Source organism: Microchirus variegatus (genome assembly GCF_963457635.1).
Source record: "Microchirus variegatus genome assembly, chromosome: 9".
In the NCBI taxonomy this organism is placed as follows: Eukaryota; Metazoa; Chordata; class Actinopteri; order Pleuronectiformes; family Soleidae; genus Microchirus; species Microchirus variegatus.
In genome coordinates this window covers 12,875,644-12,895,982 of record NC_139810.1, presented here as the reverse complement: position 1 = coordinate 12,895,982, position 20,339 = coordinate 12,875,644, and the positions used below count along the sequence as shown (strand labels likewise).

The 20,339-nt window shown below is 40.3% G+C and overlaps 1 protein-coding gene across 3 annotated transcripts in view; it reads left to right on the top strand.

The window, feature by feature from the left end:
* The window catches only part of vps13d (vacuolar protein sorting 13 homolog D), a 48,052-nt gene that overhangs the window by 21,505 nt on the left and 6,208 nt on the right, over nt 1–20,339 (top strand). For 2 of the 3 annotated variants that reach the window (XM_083895146.1, XM_083895144.1), the window contains exons 32-61: nt 54–349; nt 950–1,083; nt 1,608–1,763; nt 2,001–2,193; nt 2,699–2,773; nt 2,861–3,061; nt 3,442–3,531; nt 4,551–4,691; nt 5,443–5,568; nt 9,107–9,212; nt 10,195–10,347; nt 10,893–11,028; nt 11,480–11,527; nt 11,671–11,821; nt 12,234–12,450; nt 12,534–12,781; nt 12,868–13,059; nt 13,435–13,561; nt 13,674–13,816; nt 13,967–14,097; nt 14,200–14,375; nt 14,838–14,961; nt 16,057–16,292; nt 16,377–16,479; nt 16,765–16,922; nt 17,103–17,211; nt 17,624–17,794; nt 18,081–18,185; nt 18,323–18,472; nt 20,100–20,249. In XM_083895146.1, coding sequence (XP_083751272.1) covers nt 54–349; nt 950–1,083; nt 1,608–1,763; nt 2,001–2,193; nt 2,699–2,773; nt 2,861–3,061; nt 3,442–3,531; nt 4,551–4,691; nt 5,443–5,568; nt 9,107–9,212; nt 10,195–10,347; nt 10,893–11,028; nt 11,480–11,527; nt 11,671–11,821; nt 12,234–12,450; nt 12,534–12,781; nt 12,868–13,059; nt 13,435–13,561; nt 13,674–13,816; nt 13,967–14,097; nt 14,200–14,375; nt 14,838–14,961; nt 16,057–16,292; nt 16,377–16,479; nt 16,765–16,922; nt 17,103–17,211; nt 17,624–17,794; nt 18,081–18,185; nt 18,323–18,472; nt 20,100–20,249 — 4,546 coding nt within the window. The remainder of the gene's footprint in view (nt 1–53; nt 350–949; nt 1,084–1,607; nt 1,764–2,000; nt 2,194–2,698; nt 2,774–2,860; nt 3,062–3,441; nt 3,532–4,550; nt 4,692–5,442; nt 5,569–9,106; nt 9,213–10,194; nt 10,348–10,892; nt 11,029–11,479; nt 11,528–11,670; nt 11,822–12,233; nt 12,451–12,533; nt 12,782–12,867; nt 13,060–13,434; nt 13,562–13,673; nt 13,817–13,966; nt 14,098–14,199; nt 14,376–14,837; nt 14,962–16,056; nt 16,293–16,376; nt 16,480–16,764; nt 16,923–17,102; nt 17,212–17,623; nt 17,795–18,080; nt 18,186–18,322; nt 18,473–20,099; nt 20,250–20,339) is intronic. The other variant, XM_083895145.1, reaches the window with a different exon arrangement.

Below are 20,339 nucleotides of genomic sequence, written 5' to 3'. Positions count from 1 at the left end.
AAATGATGTGTTAAAATGTCACATAGTTAAAGAGCTAGTTCACCTCCTTTCAGGTCCACACGTGACGCGTCCTGCTTCACTGTGGTCCTAAACAACCTGAGGGTCTTTCTCATCTTCGACTGGCTCCAGCTGGTGCGAGACTTCCTGCGGATGCCAGTCGAGAAAGCAACGGGTGGTGCTGAAGGTCGTCAGCGGTGGCCCAGTAACACCAGTACTGACTCAGGCCCATCTGCCACCTGCACCACTGGGGCTGTCATGCCAAAGACTGTCAAGAGTGGTGTTGTCACCAAGAGGTCCACAGTGCAGGTCACCCAGGACCACTGTCTGGAGGTCAAGATCAACGTCACAGGTAAGGAAAGATAATTGGTCTCTGAAGAGATAACTGTAACCCCTGAATAACTGTTCCTTACCACAATAAATGATGCATTTTGGATCAATAAGAACGTCGAAATCCCACTCCGGTAATTATTAACCTATTGAATTCTAGTTTGACATTTGTGTGGAGGTACAGCACAGATGGAGGCCCAGATATCTGTTGCTACTGCTAATTCTGCTTGTTGTTTACGTTATTATGTCCTTAAATGTACAATTGAGTTATATCATGACTTTAGCAAACGCAGGGCAGGGAAGTTATGGCAGGGGTGTCAAACTCTTACTAAAAAGTGCACAGTATATTACAGTGCAGTATATATTATATACAGTATATATTAATTAATGTTATGCCTCAGTAGAGCAAGGTTTCATGTTCAGATCTTTTTCTGCTGCTGACAAACTCTTTCCAATTGTACTTTGAGAATTACTGAATTAATTACTTAATAACTACTGATGACATTTCTCTGGGCTGTTGGCAAACCACACTCAACTTTGTGTGAACCTCTAAATCAGAATTTGAAATGTAAATAACCTTCCCTGTGTATATAAAATGTTGCATTGTCCTTTCGGTCTCCAGGCACAGAGTTCGTGGTTGTGGAAGACTCGTCCTGTCCAGACACAAATGCCATCATTCTGAAAGGCACCACTGTCCTCACCTACAAGCCTCGTCTGTTGGACAGACCCTTCTCTGGCAGCCTCGCAGGAATAGAGGTGATGTCTCCCGCTGCCATAGAAACAGACCACAGTTGAACATTACTGATGAATCCACAAAGTCACTGTTCATATTTACCAGATTCTACAGATTCCAAAAACTCCAGTCTCAGTCAATCTACTACTTGTTTACATAAAGAATTACAATATATACTAAAACTACTCCTTTTATAGCTATTATTCTCGCTACTTACAGACATGCACTGACTCTAAATATCCATGAGATTGTCCAGAGGGGTTGTAAGTGAAAGAGCTTATCTGGATAATTCACAGCAAGATTGTCATACCTCCGGTGTGTCCAAGGTTCCAGGCTCAAACCTTTCACCTGGATGTTCTGGACATCCTCCTGCTGTTGTGAACATGTCTGACCTAATGTCTCACTGTGTTTTTCATGCAAGAATGGAAATCTCTGGACCCAAGACTCCAGACATGTTCTGCAGTTCATGTCTGAAAACAGTGTATTATTGCTCGACGGGAAACTCTTAAGTGGTCCGCATCGTTAATTGATGCCTTTTCAATCCCAGGTGTTCTCCTGTCGGCTTGGCAGTGAACAGGAGACGGCGCTGTCCATCATTGACCCGGTCAACATCCAGGTGGAGCTGTGTGGGAGTCCCACATACCAGAGTAGCTCAGGTCTACTGGATGCTTTCAATGTGGAGGACATCCCGCCACTGCTGGAGGTAAGGAGTTAGCAATCAGCCAAAATATTCAGGGCAGTAAGGGCAGCTGTGGCTCAGGATACAAAAATGACTTTATTGTATGAATGTACATGTAAATGCAGTGTCAAGTACTTTTAGGTGTTCAACCAGACTGAGTGAGTGAATAAATTCAAACACTTGACCATTTGTCACTGATGATGACGATGTAATATTTTTACATGATGCCTGATGATGTGACATGTGCTTATTCTCTGTCAGATTCAGTTTCCTGCTCTTGACATCCGCCTGTCCTACAATGACATTCAGCTCTTCTTGGCCATCGCCAAATCCATCCCAACTGCCAGCACACCTGTCCCACCGAATTCTGACGAGACATCAAATACAGCCCTCAGCAGTGACTCTGCTGCCACAGCAAAAGACAGCTTCAAGCTAAAGACTGAGGCTCTCATAGGTTTGTCAACTGGATGAGTATTATTTTTTCATTTTAATGAAAACATTTTGTTGGTTTGTCCAGTTTTTGTTCCTCATGTTCGGCCTCACAGTAGCCTTGTATTTCCCATTAAATATCAGCTTTGGTGAACAGTTTCTACCAAAGATTGAATTAATTCTTGAGGACAGATGCAGGTATCCAAATGAAAGTACTTATCAGAACGAGAATAAAGTAGCAAATCCACAGGTTAGTAGTTAGTAGTACGTTTAGTAATGAATTATTATTTCAAGATAAGCTCATTTTTAATACCAGCAGGGATTTTATTTACTTCTTTTCACTTCAGTCAACAGAAATTGAATTTGTCCATGGTTCTCCAGTCTATAGCGTACACTGTATTTGTATGTATGGTAATGCACTCTGTCTTTGACAGTCACGGTACGCCTTGAATTGTTCTCATATGTGTAATTTATTGAGCTGCTCAGCCACAGTGATGATTTCTAAAGTTGCTCATTTTGTTTCTCCACAGAGGGCCAACTCACACGCTTACAAGACCTGGGCTTCAGGAAAGAGGACTGCAAAAGAGCTTTGATCCTCTGTAAAGGTGAGTGAGGCCTTTAACACCCTACAGAGTCTAAATTACGATGAAATAATGGAAAGTTATTTAAAAACTGCATAATGCACTCCTCAGGCCAGCTAGATCAGGCAGCCACTTGGCTCCTGGAGAACGCTGAGAACATGGCGGGTCGTCCCAGAGCCCGGTCAGACTCTGGCTCCAGCAGCCACTCTGCTCCTCTGTCTGGGGTGGAGGTGAAGGCTGAGAGTGTCTGCATCTGTTTCATCGATGACTGTCTGGACTGTGACATACCACTGGCTGAGTTCACCTTTTCTAGTACGTCTTTCTTATCTAACATTCGTTATGACCGTATGATGAAAGCCGTTTTTATTGCGATGACAGACCAGCATTTCAATGTTAGTGTTTGTAGTCGTCATTTGTCTCTGTAAACATGGAGTAGTCTACTGGCTATAATAATTTAAATAAGCAAAATTTACTATGTATTGCCTCTCCTGTCACTAGTTCCCCTCCTCTGAATGTAAATATACAAATGTAATTTCCGTAGGAGAAACCAGATTATTTGACTTCAGAAATCAGACATGCATAATAAATAACTAATTGGATGTTTGTACACTCGGGTACATTAGTGCAGTAGTTTTTGAGCCTGTGATTCGTCAGCTTTCTTCTTCTTCTTCTTCTTCTTATTATTATTATAGGGCTTTATGTGCTGCAGCGCATCGGGTCCACACAGGAAGGCAAAGCCAGCTTCATTTTATCTGGAGACTACTACAACAGGGAGTTGTCAGGTAATACAATTTACCTTTGTGAAGATATTTTGTGTATTTCTGTTTTTTACAGTAGTATGCCCTTGTACAGATAATCATTCACAACAAGTGGGAGGTAAACATTCAGTACATACAACACCACTTGTACGTATTTAAGTAGTTATTACTTGAATAAAATGCCATCACCTCATTTTCATTCATTAAAAACATCTACAGGAGAAGGGTAGAAGCAGTTACACACCTGATTGTTTTTTTGTTTTTTTACATTGTGTTGTTGGGAGAAATTATTTACAAAATTACAGGTACCTATAACGAATCTTCATAAAATGAATATTGTTTGATGTTGCAGAGCAGCACAATATGTTGCTTTATTCATAGATAAAATTCACGATAAGGGAATATTTAAAGGTCACATAAATGAAGTCATACAAAAATAAATGTATTTTTTGTGCTTTGCCTCATGTTGTAAACATTATCTCTCAAACTGTGATGCAACAGTATCGGCATAAATGACGATTTGCGGGATTAAGGATTGCAGATTAATTGTGCCTCCTGGTGCCTTTGTATGGCTGTGTGGATTTAATGACGATAGGGAGAAGCTTTACATGATGTGGAATGAGATTTCTGTATTGTCAGAATTTAATTAGCCCATGTTGTAAATAATTGCAGAATGATCTCATCAAACACCCTGTAAAGCAAATGTGATTCAAATGAACTTCACCTCTCCACGTGATGTTGAACAGGAAGTTTGATACTGTTGTGTTTGGGTTTGTATTCTATATAAACAATGATGAACAGTGCCTTTCGTTCAACCCCAACATCTTAAAGCAGGAATTTTACATGATTTGAAGCCTAATTTTAAAACACGTAGCAACTTTTTTAACCATTCAAAGATGACATGGTGGTTAGTAACACATTTCCTGTGGGGTGACACATTATAGGGTCTGTAATGAAGCTTATTCTACCTTAAGTTCCAGCTCGTTCTTCTTGAAAATAATTTAATATGGTTAAATGAATAATGGACTCTGTGTATGTGTCAGGCTGGGAGCCCTTCATCGAGCCCTGGCCCTGCTCACTGGCCTGGCAGCAGCAGGCCGCCGGCCGCCTCCACCCTCCACGACTCAAGATGGCGATTCGAGCCAAGCAGAGACTGGACATCAATATCACATCCGTTCTGTTGGGTGAGTCGTGGCTGGAACAAGCTCTTGTGTGATATTGATATCTTAGCTCTTAAGACAGTTTGCTAAGATCATGTCTAAGTCATTAGCGCCTCAACTGTCAAATCTAGAAATCTCTCTTTATTGATCTCAGACATCCTGACCTTTTCAGTCACTTCTTTTGGGAATATTTGAACATATTTTGATTAGACTACATTTGACTTTGTTGATCCCAAACCTTGAAAATTCTTATGTGTTTTCATGAATTTTAATCCATTGCTTTTTCAGTTATAAACAGTTCAACTGATGATTATTTTCAAAATATAATATCATTGTTATATACAATCAATCTGACGATTATATTCTTGATTGTTTGATTCATAATTCAGAAACTTCAGTTGTCCACAAACCAAAATTATTACATTTTGATTTCTTTGTTACATCGAGCAAAGAAAAAAACATTTGGAAATTTATTCAGTGAGTGATTAATTATCGATTCATCGTTGCAGCCTTTGTGTTTTTAATGGAAGTTTGCAAACACTTTTTTTGGTGCAGTGCTTCCTCATTTGTGTACTAATACGTATCAGTAAAAATGTAGTTTGTAAAACAAAACAAAAATATAATTGAACGGCTATTCAAAACTAAACTAAAACAATGACCAATTCCTGCTTATGATCAAAATCACTCTGTATGACTTAAATGTACAGCTGTATTAAATAGGTCCAACAATAAATAAATAAATAAATAAATTAACATGTCTTTATCATCCATCCAGAACAATACAACACCACCAAGAGCTCCTGGATCGCTGACTACTGTCGTGAAGAGGAACAGAGCCCTCAGTCTTCACCCATGATGCCCTGGATGGGATCCTCGGTCGACCCACCCAGCCTCGGACAGAGTGAGTTTAAGCTACCCACTGAACCACAAGTATACGTGTGTGAGTGTGCGTTAATGTGTAGGAGATCTTATTATGCTGCGCTGCAATATTTATTTCATATATTATCCGCTAGTGTTTCAATTGTTTAAAATGCCAGCACTGTTGTTATTGTTATTCGAGAGTTGCATTTTCACCAGGAATCAATGAGACCAGAGAGAGAATTAAAAAAAACAACAAGATTAATTTGTTGTTAGATTTTCATGGGATTCGTTGATCAGTTGATCTATAAGAAGTTATTTTAGGACTACAGCAGTAAGGTTATCCTGTCTGTTTGCATTAATCCTGGGTGAAACTTGTTTGATGGGCTACTCTGTCCTGAGTTGTAGAAGTTTTGTAATGCTTTGGTTGATTTTAATAAAATCGTGTTTGCTAATGATGACAACCAAATCAACTAAATCAACAAACCGCAAAACCCACAAAACTCATCAACCAAGATCTTCTGCTCCTCTTACTCAGTAGGAAGTAACTGGACTTGTTATGCTGAGCAAAAATCAATAGTGAGATCATTTGGAGTGAAGCATGATTTGCACTGTTCCGAAAGCTAGTGTGATGATTTGTCAACATGGGGAAGTGAATGAGGATGATGAACGTCTAACCCTGTTGTGTGTGTTCCCTCTGCATGTGTCTCTATTGTGTTCCCTCTGTCTCTCTGACATCAGGTGCTCCTCTTGCTCACCTTAGAACTAGGAGCACAGCCAGCTTGACGTGCCTCGAGCAGCACGGTCACTCCAGAGGTACAGTTCGGAGTTTAGTCGCTCAGTAACGCAGCTCTGATTCAGTCATCATTAAGTGACAATGCAATGAGAGGCAAGATAGACTTTTAGTGAATTAGTATATCTGTGATTATGTAACTGATGCCACTCAGCCTCAGGAACACACATGGCTGAAGTGGAAAGTTACACTGAAGAAGCTCGAACATTATAGATCTTTAAAAAAAAAAGACTAGATTTCTCTCATCTCTTTATCTGGAACATAATGTCACACCAGACAGTTCTATGTATTATAAAGTGAAGAAGCGTCCTGTAGTTAGAATATGAAAATGCTCAGCAATATTCCTTTTGAGCCTCTGACTACAATTAAATCTGCTACACAACTTAATGAAGACTGACCATATCCTGATAAATATTGCCGGTTTCAGTAGCAACAACCATAATAATGTCACCACACTAAAGTGTGTCTCGTCTTTCCTTTGTCTTCCTTTGAATTTTTTTGCCTGCGCAGCATGGACTTTGTTATTTATTTGTTCTCACTGCATGTAGCTCTTGTGAATGCTGATGGACAAAAACGCTTGACATGATACCACAGAACTCCATGGTTTCAGTGCTGTTGCACAGCGTTTGTTTTTGTCTCGATAAATGGTTGACCTAGAGCAGTGGTTACCAAGGACGGGGACCCCAGACCCACAGATTGGTCATGGGAGATTTCGTTTGGGTCCCCTGTGCAAATTTGCAGCATTTTCCCCGACCTTTAACTTACCAATTATGTGTATATGTTTTAAATAACATGCATGACATGAATCTCTGGATGGAAATTGTAAGAGAAGAACTTGTTATTCGACCTTCTTGAAATTAACAACTTGCATTCCTAAGCACAAACCTAACTCAGCTTTGACCAGCTGAAACTTGCAATCACAAGGGCCTCTGTGTAAACCTGGTACCCATAATTTGTCGACAGAGTGTTCCTCATTATATTTTTGTTGAACCCAACTTCACTGGGGCAAAGGACCGATAACTACGCAGTCCTCCCCAGGGTCGACTCTAGTGGTCCTTTTCCACTATGGTCCCAGCTCGCCTCGGCACAGTTTAGGTTGAGTTTAGTTTGGTCCACTACAAAAATGTACGTAACACAGTCACTGGACTGTGTTGTGGAAATTTCTCTGCTGCTGGTGAAGAATAAAATAGAGAACTTCTGCTGGCCGAACAAGGTTTTATTTTTCGTTGCAAGGAAAAGGTCAATCTTCACAGGAGTGATCCTTGTTGGAGAAAGACCCCGAACAGTGAGGACTCTACATTTATACCTGAGCAACTTGCCTTTTGCATTCCTCCAATAGACAAGAAGTGTGCCTTTCCTGGCCATAGCTAGGCAGCACCCTTTTCACATTCCTCCAATAGACAAAGACAAAGACTCTACCTTTTCAGACGGTGCTTTCAAAGCTCTTTGTCCACTGTAGACATTCGGGAGCTGACTCCCTGCGGGTGTTGCAGGAAGCTGCAAGTTCAGGCTAGACACAATACACAATATACAATACACTATACACAAAGGACCTGGTATTTTGTGTTGGGCAGGTATGGGTGATGGGCAAATGTAGCTCTGAGACAGAGAAATTGAATTTACCATTGCAATTAAGCTGCAGGGTTTGTGATGCTGTTGGAATTGTTGGAGATTAACCCACCTTTTTTAAGATTGTTGAGTCTTTTTAACTGATCTACAGTCCGGCATTGTACCAAGCCTTGGAACCAGAGCAGGTACTAAAAAGTACCTGGTACCAGGTACTATGCTCGTGGAAACGCAATTTTGCCGTGCCGGTAAAGCCAGTAGAAACACGCCATAGGTATCAGCAGAAGAAGGCGCCACGTTTCTTGACCTGGAGCTTCGCCTCCTCTTCTCCAAACCAAAGATATACCTTAACTCTGAGATTCACTGGCAGAATGATGAGGATGCCAAACTGTTAACATCTCGTTGTTGTTCATGTTTGGTATTGTCTCAGTTCTCCTCAGATCTGAGCTGTCTTCAATATAGCTTTCCAACTTAACTCATCACTGACTCCAGAAACTCCATCCTTGGTCGTCTCACCTCATAATGAAAATCTCAGCAACAGAAATTATATTTTGATTTTGGCCGTCGTTGTTGGCCATTTTTAAAAAGTGGGTCCCAACATTTTGGAAACACTGGCCTAGAGTAAGAAATGGTGGACACTATGGTAAACTGTGTCCAGTCTGTAAAAAGCTGACATGTTTGTTTATTTATACCATTTTGCACATTTGTTTATAATTTGAGTTTTGCTGATTCATTTTTGCTGATATGAAAAAAATAATTTTATTTGTGTGATATTTTGTGGAAACAGTTGCAGCATAGAGTTCTACAATAGTCTGTATAAAAGAAAACATTGTAGAACGCAACGGTGTGTGCTCATTGTGTTCATTAACGTTTTTGTGAACAAAGTTTGGGTGCTTTTAATTCATAGCTCATGCCACAATATATGTGTATGTATGTCTGTTTACTATGCACTGCCTGAGTGATCACTTTATTAGGAACACCTAATTATTCATACATTATCTGTTCAGCCAGTCATATGGCAGCTATGAGGAGTTTTTTTCTGGAGTGTGGGTCAGGCTGCACCCTAAACAGTATTTAAACAGTCTTTAAAAATATATATTTTTATATTCTGAGTTTATTGCGTCGCCTTTTTTCGTTGACTTATGTTTCCAATCTCAGAGCCCTTGCTGAGATAAATAACTCTGAATCATGTTTCTGATCTGGTTTTCATTTCTGTCTGCAGCAGATATGAAGCTGTCCAAGCGGAGGCAGCCGTTCGTTCCGTATGCTCTGCGCAACCACACAGGATGTACCATGTGGTTTGCTACTCTGACTACAACCCCCACAAGGTAACTGTAACCACTGTAATAAGTAATTACAGTAGATATTACGGACAGACACCTAGGCTCTCAAGTAAACTATTCAGCTGTATTCACTCTGGTATTAACATAGCAGTTATAAATAAGTAAAAGAAAGAGATTAAGAGAGGTATACTACATCACATTATTAATGAGGTATAATACAGATACAGGCTATCCCTCCAGTGTTTTTGTAATCTGAATAGGGAAACAAAAGAAGCTCTTCCTTGGGCCAGTTGAAGCTTCTATGATTTTCAGATTCATCCAGATGAGGCATAAAACTGTACATCACATTTCTCACAATTATACAGCTCCAAGGTGTGAATGCACTCAAGTCCATCCTGAACTTATATTCAGATCCGATAACAAAAATCACATTGGGAGATCAACTGGGACGTGTGGGACCTCACACTTACATATGTCAACACAAATGAGTCCTCACAAGGCAATAAAAACTCCTCAGCTGACGTCCTCTGACTTTCTACAGTTTCACAATGATCTGAAGTACTGTCAAATTCTCAGGACCAATACGTTTATTAATTTGTAACTGTTAAACTCATAATTTCCTTTTCTTAATTCTACTACTTAATTTGTGCTGCAGCTGCATCCATAGTGCATTTATTCAGGCTCATCTGTCTCACCCCTCTCGCTCACACTCACTCTCTTTAATTTCAGTGTAAAATCAGATCTTACATTAATGTCTTCAGTTTGAGGCAGTGGTCAGCAACTGGTAGCCTGTGGGCATAAACTGGCCTGCCAGCATTAATATCTCGCCCAGTAGATTAATTCAAAAATCAGATTTCAGATTCTAATAATATGTGGCAAAGTCAAGTTGGTTTAAACCAACACATTCCTCAAATTTGAATATTGAATAGTTTAGATTAGAAGAAATACATTCTGATGAAGATATGAGGATTTGTCCTAGGCCAAATTTACTGACTCCTGGGTTAAGATGTTCACTTGTTCTCTACAGGGTGGCGTTGTCTCACAGCAGTAGTGCAGACTCCATCTCAGAAGTCCACGGTCCAGGAACTGATGACACTCACAATGTGAGTCAGTGGAGGGAGGTGCAGCCTGGAGAGGAGATTCCCTTTGAGTTTGAAGCCAGAGAGAAACTCCGCCACCGGTACAGCTCCTGATTTTTACCCTTAAACTTTTGAATTTATTTTACTTTAAAATGTAATAAGTAATTTTCTGTAAAGGGTACCAGCTCATGTGGTCTAATGGTGGTGATCTATTATGACCCAGGCGACTTTGTGCCATTTTAATTTAAGTGGTATATTGTCTTTGGTGAAAAATTAAGATAAAATAAATCATATTAGATCGTGCAATAACAGTTCATCAAAGCATTCAACTAATTATCGTAAATGCTGTTTAAATATCAACTAAATTGAATTTCCTGCATAGATGATTTCTTGTTCAGTGATAACCAGATATCAACGCAGTGACAAAGAACCTTACCAGTGAAGCAAATGTGCACTGGAATTATCATTGTCCAAGTTTCTGAGTCATGTGGTTCAGAGCAAATGTTAACTACAACACAGTGTTTGGGCTGTTGAAGTTTACAATTAAATTATAGTATTGTGTAAGAGGTGGGTGATATTTTAATTAACAGTCTTGTTTCATGTTTTACTAATTCATGACTGATCTCTAACTGTCGCTGCTCTTCAGACACACCCATGAGCTGAAGCTTCACCAGCTGCTGGTTCGGGTGTGTGGATGGGAACAAGTCAAGCCAGTGTCTGTGGACAAAGTGGGTGTTTTTTTCCGCTATGCAGCTCCAGATAGAAACAACTCTTCCAATACCGTAAGTTTATAAACTCCAAACCAGAAATCATGGTGATTTAAAATTAATTGTTCATTATTATTATATTTTGTATATTTTATATTAAATTATTTTTTTGAGCAATGTGTTTATTCAGTTTTTCATTTTTTGACAGAAAAATAAAATAATAATCATGAAATACCCTGGCCATAATAATAGAAACCAAATAAATAAAAAGTTAAAACGTATATATGTACATACATATAATTATATAAATATATACCTTATCTATATACATATACATGCATACCGACACAAAGAAAATACACATTCTGTTTTAAATTCAAATAAGAGGGGTTGGTATATTACAATGCATTTCATATTCCTAATCATCAGTGTTTACTACATGAACTCTAATGCAGATGAATTGTTTATTTGAAGTAGCACAGAGTTTGATGCCAAGCATGTGTTCTTTTCCTTCACTTTTCAACAGGTTGGCAGTCCTCTTAGCAGAACCAACATCATCCACCCGCATGTTTATGTAAGTATGGCGAGTCTTGTTTTTGAATCAATTAGAAGTTATTAAAAGTAAGCATGCAAAACAGTCTTATAAGTATATACATGTAAACGTTCTGGTAACTCGCTCTTGTGTTAATGTGTGAATCACTTTGGTCTCAATCTCAGTTTTCAGCTCTGCCTCCAGTCAGAGTCGTCTTCTCCATCACAATGGAGGGCAGTGCCAGGAAGGTCATCACTGTACGTTCTGCCCTCATGGTGAAGAACCGTCTGGATGTTCCAATGGAGGTCCGACTGGACAGTCCCTCTGCTCCTGACAGTAAGATACTGCTCAAAGTTTGTTTTCATGTGATTTATCTGGGATGCTTTCCCAATGTCAGAACACTGCATCAACAAAAAATTTAGGTTCAAGTTGCTTTATATTGTTAACTTGGACTTAAAACCTGTTGTAAGTTACAAAAAATAGAATTTAATCATGTAATAAAAATGTGATTAATTGTGATTCACTATTGAACCTTTGAGGAATAAATAAATCACCTTTTTTATGCAATATAGTTATTTTACATGTATAATATTTTAATAAATGTTGTTTGATTATATTATTGTATTAGTAATAATAACAATAATATCCTGTAAATGATTGAATGAACCGCTCCAGTGTGAGAAAATATCTTATCCAGCTTATTGCATATTGTTTCATTTTAATGAAGCCTTTGTCCCTGTGTATGTAGAACCAGTGGTGTTGCCTCCCATCCTGCCTGCTCAGGCCCTGGCAGTCCCCCTCCACCTGACATCCTGGCGGCTACAGGCTCGGCCCAAAGGTTTGGGCCTCTTCTTCTGCAAAGTTCCCATCCACTGGACCAGTGTGGAACGGCATGGAGAAATCACCAGCAGTAAGAGGGAGTGTCAATCGGCAGACTTCAGTGACAACCTCAAGCATAACTTCAGGTAAAACAAGCTCAGAGAAATGTTTGTGGTTGTTGTCTTGCTGTCAGGTGATTCAACTCCTTTCATTCTTCTGTATCTTACAGGTTTTGTGTGGTCATCAAAAAGGAGAACTACCCCGAGCAGCAGCCTGCAAAGACAGTCTCTGGCAGTACAAGGCAGATCTATCGACAACCAGGACACACCATCTACCTGCTGCCCACCATGGTGCTCGCCAACCTGCTGCCGTGTGACCTCAACTTCTACATTAAGGGAACACCCATTAAAGGATCACTGAAACCAGGAAAAGAGGCTATACTTCATGCAGCCGACACCTCACAGAACATGGAGCTAGGTCAGGAGACTAGGTTACTCTTTGGAGCTCATCTTCTAAACATCTTGTATTATTCTCACCCTTATTGTTAATGATGTGTTCCTCAGGAGTCCTGCTGGAGAACTTCCCTGTGTGCAAAGAGCTGCTGATTCCTCCCGGGACTCAGAACTATGTTGTCCGCATGCGGCTGTACGACACAAACAGACGCCTGCTGTGCCTAACCATTCGCATCATTCTGCGGGCACAGGGGGCGCTGAAGATCCTTATCTCTGCCCCCTATTGGCTCATCAACAAGACTGGTAATATTGTCTTTATCTTTAGAGCTAATGGCCCTGTTTGAACCTGGTATTAACATCGGTCCTGAGAGATCTGATGGCATGTGGACAGCTCTAAGTACAGCTGCTCATTACTGTAAAAAATACTATGAGGCAGGTTCTAATGCACCCTAAGGATAGATTATATTCATGGATGTTCAAAAATCCGTCAGCATGCGTCCTTCAGCGACCTTTGATGTGTTTTTTTGTAATCAGATCTGACAAATTCAGGACAGTTTGGGGCCTGTATACACTGTCCACATTTGATCAGATAATTTATGTTTATGCTAAATCTGAATGGAGTCTTTAAAGTGCTTCATGTACTCTGTTATCATTCCTAAAGCTGTTTGTCTCCTATAGGTCTGCCATTAATATTCCGGCAGGACAATGGCAAAGCTGACGCTGCAGGTCAGTTTGAGGAGCATGAATTGGCCCGAAGCCTCAGCCCATTACTCTTCTGCTACACAGACAAGGAGCAGCCTGCTATGTAAGTGTGAGATCAGATCACATCAGATCAGGCTACACAATTTGTGAGTTAGTAATCTGTCTACACAGGACGTCCCTCTCAGATCATTTTACTAATGTTTCCTTTGATCCAGGTGTACTATGAGGATCGGGAAAGGAATCCATTCAGAAGGAGTTCCGGGCTGGTGCCAGGGCTTCTCCCTGGATGGAGGGAGTGGAGTCAGGGCAGTGAAGGTTATACAGCATGGGAACAGGCCTGGACTCATCTACAACATAGGCAAGTTTGTCCAATCAGTACAAAGGACACAGCATGAACTCGAGGATTGTCTGATTAATGGATGTTGGTTACACAGCATCCGCTGTAATCTCAATCCTCAGACAGCAGGGTTTAAATTAAAATCAATCTAATTGTGTCTGATCAATGCAGGAATCAGTGTGCGTAAGGGGAAAGGACGCTACAGGGACACTCACATAGTGACCTTTGCCCCGCGCTACCTGCTGGACAACCGATCTACACACAAACTGGCCTTCGCTCAGAAAGAGTTTGCAAAAGGAAAGGTGAGGACTTTACGTGTATTGTGGAGCTCAAGCTTTGTTCCATGTTTTTGGTCGATAAATGTTGTTGAATAAATGAGTGATGAAGTGATATATCTGTCCAAGGGTACGGCCAACCCCGAGGGATACATATCCACCCTGCCAGGCTCCAGTGTTGTCTTCCATTGGCCACGTAACGACTATGACCAGCTTTTGTGTGTGCGCCGCATGGATACACCCAACTGTACATGGTCTGGGGGCTTTGAGGTCAACAAACCAAAGTCCTTCCATGTCAACATGAGGTGAGCTACTGTACATCGATTACACTTAAGTTTTGGATGATAGTTGACGTGGAATCACCATCATGATGTCATGCCACAAAATCAAAATCTTTCAAAAGCATGTGATATATCGGATTTCTGGATTGTCTCAGATTTTACACTTTTATGTACGTAATACTATAATGTGATTTTTTTAACCAGTGTCAGACTGATACTAAGTGTTGTATCGGCTCATCCCTAATCTCTTTCATTAGGAGAATATACTGTTTATGTATAATGTCTGTTTTATTGTGACATAGGTTATGCATAGCAAATAGATATTTTCACAAGTTAGTCTATTATGTATTGTTCACACTTTTTTTTTTCGGGCTTTAGGCTACAAATATTATCTAAATCATGAATGTGTCCTCTATGTTGTTCTATTGACCCTGTGAGTCAAGTCATTTAAATACACTGAAGGTTGACTCTCTTGGTTTTGAACAGGGACACACTCGGGAAGTGTTTCTTCCTGCGGGCAGAGATCACCCTCAAGGGAGCCACCTATCAGGTCTCCTTTACTGACACTGACCAGCTGCCTCCACCCTTCCGCATCGACAATGTCTCCGAGGTGAGCCGCAATGAAAATCTGAATCATTTGGATTTCCTGATTCATCTCACTCTGGGACATGCAGTATGTACTTCTGATGTAGTGCGTACATGATCAGCACTTTCAGATGGCATCTTATCAAAGATGTTCGCTATCTTTCACTCTGTGATGCTCACAGATGTGAAGAATGAAACTCGGCAGCTTGGTAACACTTTATTTTGATAATCCGTTGCTGACTCTCTATTAGTAATCAACAGGTATTGAGTATTATTATAACAACATAATCATCTTAACATTATCATCAATCATCTAATAATCTTATTCAATTGTTAAGTGACATCCAATCAACTAATTGCCAGTTGAATATAAATACTATGTATTGCAGTGTTATTAACCACCATTTAACTACTTGTGTCACTCTCTACTTCTGATTAGTCTGTCTTGAACTAGTGATGGGAACAGAAGTTCATTTGACTGTACTGAATCACTAGAATCAGTTCATTAAAATAATTTGTTCAAAAGATTCGTTCCCCGAATCGTTAAGTGCTTAGAAGGAGCCCTGTCACGTCACTCACATCCTTCCTGAGTGCAATTTTTTTTTAAATTATTATTATTATTATTATTATTATTAATAATAATAAACAAATTCGAACGACTCAGTTCATGAAGTGATCCCAGTCAGTTTATTCACTCAAAAGATCAGTTCTTTCGAACGAATCGTTCGCGACCGAGACAACAGTATCTTGAACAGGATCATATCAACATATGATCACATTTATGACAAATTCTTTGTTGATTATCATTCTAAACATGAAATTATAGATTAGTTGACAATAAGTTACAAATCTGTTGTCAGGCAACTATCCTGTAGTTCACATAACTACTGTTACTAAGGAAACACTTGCATCTGTAGAGTCAGCAATGGATGATCAAAATTAAGTGATACCGATAGCTTACGTGCAACGGTCTACTGTCACCTGCACACATTTGTCAAATTACTGTGTAAAGCAACCATGGGTATTTAATTGCATATTTAAATTAACATTTACTGCCACATCTCTCTGTCAGAGTCAGTCAAATAGACAATGTATAGACATGCATGCTTGGACCCTCCAGGTGCCGATCCAGTTCTGGCAGCACGGTGTGGCTGATATGCGACTGCACACTGAAGTGAAGGCCGGCTCAGAGCTGGACTACGCCTGTGATGAGCCCACACTGCCTCCCTACCTCACTCTGACTGTGAAGGGCGCCGGATCCTCGGAGGTCACCGCTGACATGAACTACTTCAGAGAATACAACAAACTCTACTATGAGAACTTCATCTACATCGCCGCCACACACACTTTCACACAGTATGTCATGACTTTCCCATTTTATGTTATGTTTGTATAATATTTTGTCTCACGAGGGTAAGCATTGTTGTTCTTTTTTTGCAGGAATACTGAGAAAAGACCTGTGGGGAATAAGCGTCCAGTGAGCCGCGCTGAACTCGTACTCGATGTGGACACAAATACACTTAGGGTCATCCTGAAAAAGAAGGTAACGTTTTTATCTATTAAAAGTGTCAAACAATTGCCAGTGGGGTGATAAAAGTTAAAATACAATTGAATGTATGTTTAGAGAGTAAAAAGTATCACTGAATGGATCTGGTTTTCTCAACTCCACACTCACTCACAGACTTTTTTATATTATATCATTTATATGATTTTGTAATAGTCATAAAGACATATCCGGCCATTGATCAGGCAAAATAAGACATATATAAATATGTCCTCAACATCTTGGGTATCATTTTTGGTAACATGTATGTTGACTTTTGTTTAGGAGCCAGGGAAGCGCTCCCAGCTGTGGAGGATGACTGGGTCTGGCATGCTGTGCCACGAAGGCTCGTCTCCACCACAGAGCAAACCGGCCCAGCCACGACCACTGGACTCCTCTTTGGTGCTTGACATCGCCGGACTCGCAGCTGTCAGTGACAACAGGTTTGTACTGTGTGTGACGGTGTCGTATCTAGAGCTGGTATCGCTGCTGATTTCCTGAATTGATTCCGATCCAAATAATCTGAATTTTTTGAAAATAATCTCCTTTACTACATGACGGAACACAATTTGGAAAGAACGTGTGAAAATTGGATGTAAAAATGGAGCCTCTGTCTCTCCCAGTTTTGAGCCTTTGATGCTGAGGAGGCCCGACTCCCGCCGCAGCACCACCCAGACATGGTACTTCAGCTCCAGCATGTTGACCTGTGGCCTCCCACGCCTGGTCGTACAGGTAAGAACACCTACCTACATATACAATCTCTTCAGAAAGCATTGCAAATCCTTTAAGTGTTGTACATTTTATTGATGATTATTAAAATGTAATCATATCAATAATTACTGTACTCTACATTTAATTATCCATGATAACAATGTTAAAACACATTATGCAGAAATCTGCTTTGGCTCCTGTTTTCCTAAAGTACAGTCGATAATAACTAGATCTTGACTACAGTAAATGTAGAACAACTAGGGTTTTGATGCAAGCCACTAAAACATAGCTCGAACAACATTTTAAGAACCCTCTGCTCTAATGATACCAAACAAAAATTAGTTTCCAGTGAGCAAAATGTTGAAGGGCCTTAGATTTTCTCCACTGTACTTTTCTTTAGTTTCTATAACATACTGTGTCTTGTACTGTTCAGGTAAGGGGTGGTGTTTCAGGCCTGTATGATGGAGCACAGGTGGTTCTGGGACCAGATTCTGGGCTCATGGACCCTGGTCCCGAACAGCAGTTCATCAACCAGAAGATGAGACCTGGTTCTGGAGTGCTGTCGGTTCAGGTGCTGCCAGACGGACCCACCCGTGTCTTGCAGGTGAGAATAAGACCATTAAATCCCAGAAGGAAAAGTGTCTTTCAACAAAGATTGAAAACTCAAAAGTTAAACCCAACATTATCTTGATAACTGCAAACCCTGTTTTATGATACAGACCCATGTACTTCCATTGAACACGCAGTTTGATTGCTTTTTCTTGATATAATGCACTGGAAGTCATTTAACAGAGCCTCTTGTAATAGTAGCATCTGTTAAAATCTGATTATCTACTTCTCATTCACGATGATAGTGCACCTGATGTTTTCCACGTGTCTGTTGTTTGTAGATCAGTGACTGCACCCAGAGGAGAGTGATCCGCAGCTCGCCCAGCACAGAACAGGACCGGAGCAAAGAGGACGTGGAGAAGAAAGAGCCTGAACAGGAGCTGGAGGTAGCTGCAACTTTGACTTTCATAAAAGCATAATACGTTTATTTTCATAATAATTTTAAACAATGGGTCAAAAAGTAGGGGCTCATGTAGTGTGTACAGGTCTAATAATAATAATTTTCCTTTGTATTCATTTGCAGGTGTTGGTGAACTTGGAAGAAGGTCTGGGTGTATCTCTGGTCAGCAAGGTTACCGAGGAGCTGGTTTTCACCACACTGTCTGGTATAGACGTCCACTTCACACACACTGCTGCCAATGAGGTGTTGGAGCTCAGCATTCAAAACATCCAGGTGAGCTCACTCCAGCTAAGGAAACGTTCATGTATTCGAGTATATTGTACATTTTTACAGTACTATGCAAAAGTCTTAGCACAGCATCAGCTTTCCTAATAAAGCAATTCAAAATGTGTGGCATTCAAATAAACATAATCCCTTTTGGAAATGACATGTCAATGTCACTGACGGTGCATATTGTAGTTCATACAAATACTAAATTCTCCTACTTTCATTCATAGCTCTCCCTAACCGAGCTCTTACATTCCTCCCTAGCCTCATCTAATCTTCACACCTACTCTTACTCTCATATCTTCTTCCTCCATCCTACCTCATGCTACCTACAGAGATTTTAGGCAAGGCGAGGCAAGTTTATCTGTACAGCACTATTCATACACAGGGCAACTCAAAGTTTTTTTACAAGGGCATAGAAATACATTAAATCATAGAATAAAAGCAAGACATTAAAATTACATTAACATTCAAAATGAATTGATAACTAAGATGATTATGTACAGGGTTTCCCTCAGAAAACCTGCTAAGCCCGGTGGTAGTGGCTCTCGGGCAGCCCACCGGCGGCCCACTCTGTTTTGTAAAAAAAATGACACTCTTGAAATTAAAATAAATAATATAAATTGTTTTCACTTAAGTTAAATCCTAATTAAGTAATCGGCCAGTGAATCTTAAAACCAGCCATGCAATGCTGGTCACATTTATAAGTAAAATATATCAACATAAATAAAAAAGTGGTAGTGCCCCCTCATCTGGTGCATACAGATGGCACTTTTTTCCGCGCACTGCCCCTGCGCTGTTCTCTTCCCCCTCTCTGTAAGAATTTAAGAAAAAACGGCAGTATATAACAATATCTTCAGGCCTGATTTAAATGACCTGGAAGTTTGTCCCACAGGTGAGGAGCAGAATAAATGAATGGGAAACGCACAGTAAACCTGTTCTGTATGAACCTAGGGCTCTGGATGCTTCATATGGAACTAATAAGTCTAGGATGCATTTTGGTCCAAGAACATTCAGTGCTTTATAAACCAAGAGTAAGCTTTTTAAATCCATCCTGTGACTCACAGGAAGCCAGTGTAGTGATCTGAGGACTGGTGTGATGTGGTCCAGTTTCCTGGTATTAGTCAGGACTCTTGCAGCAGCATTCTGGACTAGTTGCAGCTACCTGATTGATGTTTTGTGAAGACCTGTAAGGGCACTATTACAATTATCTAGTCTGCTAAAAATGAAAGCATGAACACGTTTTTTTGTGTCTTGTTTAGACCGAAAAACCCTTGATCCTTGCAATATTATTGAGGTAGTAATAGCCAGACTTAGTGATAGCTTTTAGGTGGTTTTTAAAATTCAGATCTGAGTTTAAGCCATATAGCTCCTCATCTCTGTAGCTCTCTCCAGTTAGCCATACATTATTCTGACTCTCTCCCATCCTCAAATCTCACCTCAAACAGTTGATGTTTCATTGTTTTCACTGTTGCTGTATTTGTCACTTGCTTGAAATGTACCCATTTCTAAAATGTATCACTATTCTTCAAATACACTTAGTTGTGATCCAGAAGCTTCTGCCTCTGATGCACATTCAATAAGTCTCACTTCTAGCCTCAACAGTATTTGGTCTGTCATGCTCTGGTTTCAGGTGGACAACCAGCTACTTGGTACCACCCAGCCTGTCATGTTGTGTGTCACTCCCAGCTCTGGCGACAGCAGTGTCAATGACATTGGCCCAGCACTGCAGATCAACTCTGTCAAGGTTCCAAGCAAACTCATGCTCACCGATCTCTTCAAGGTGAGAGAGTCACATGCCCCGAATCACTGCTGTTTTTTTTTTATGACAGATCCTTACAGCAATCTTCTTTGTTGATTTGTTGTTGTGGGT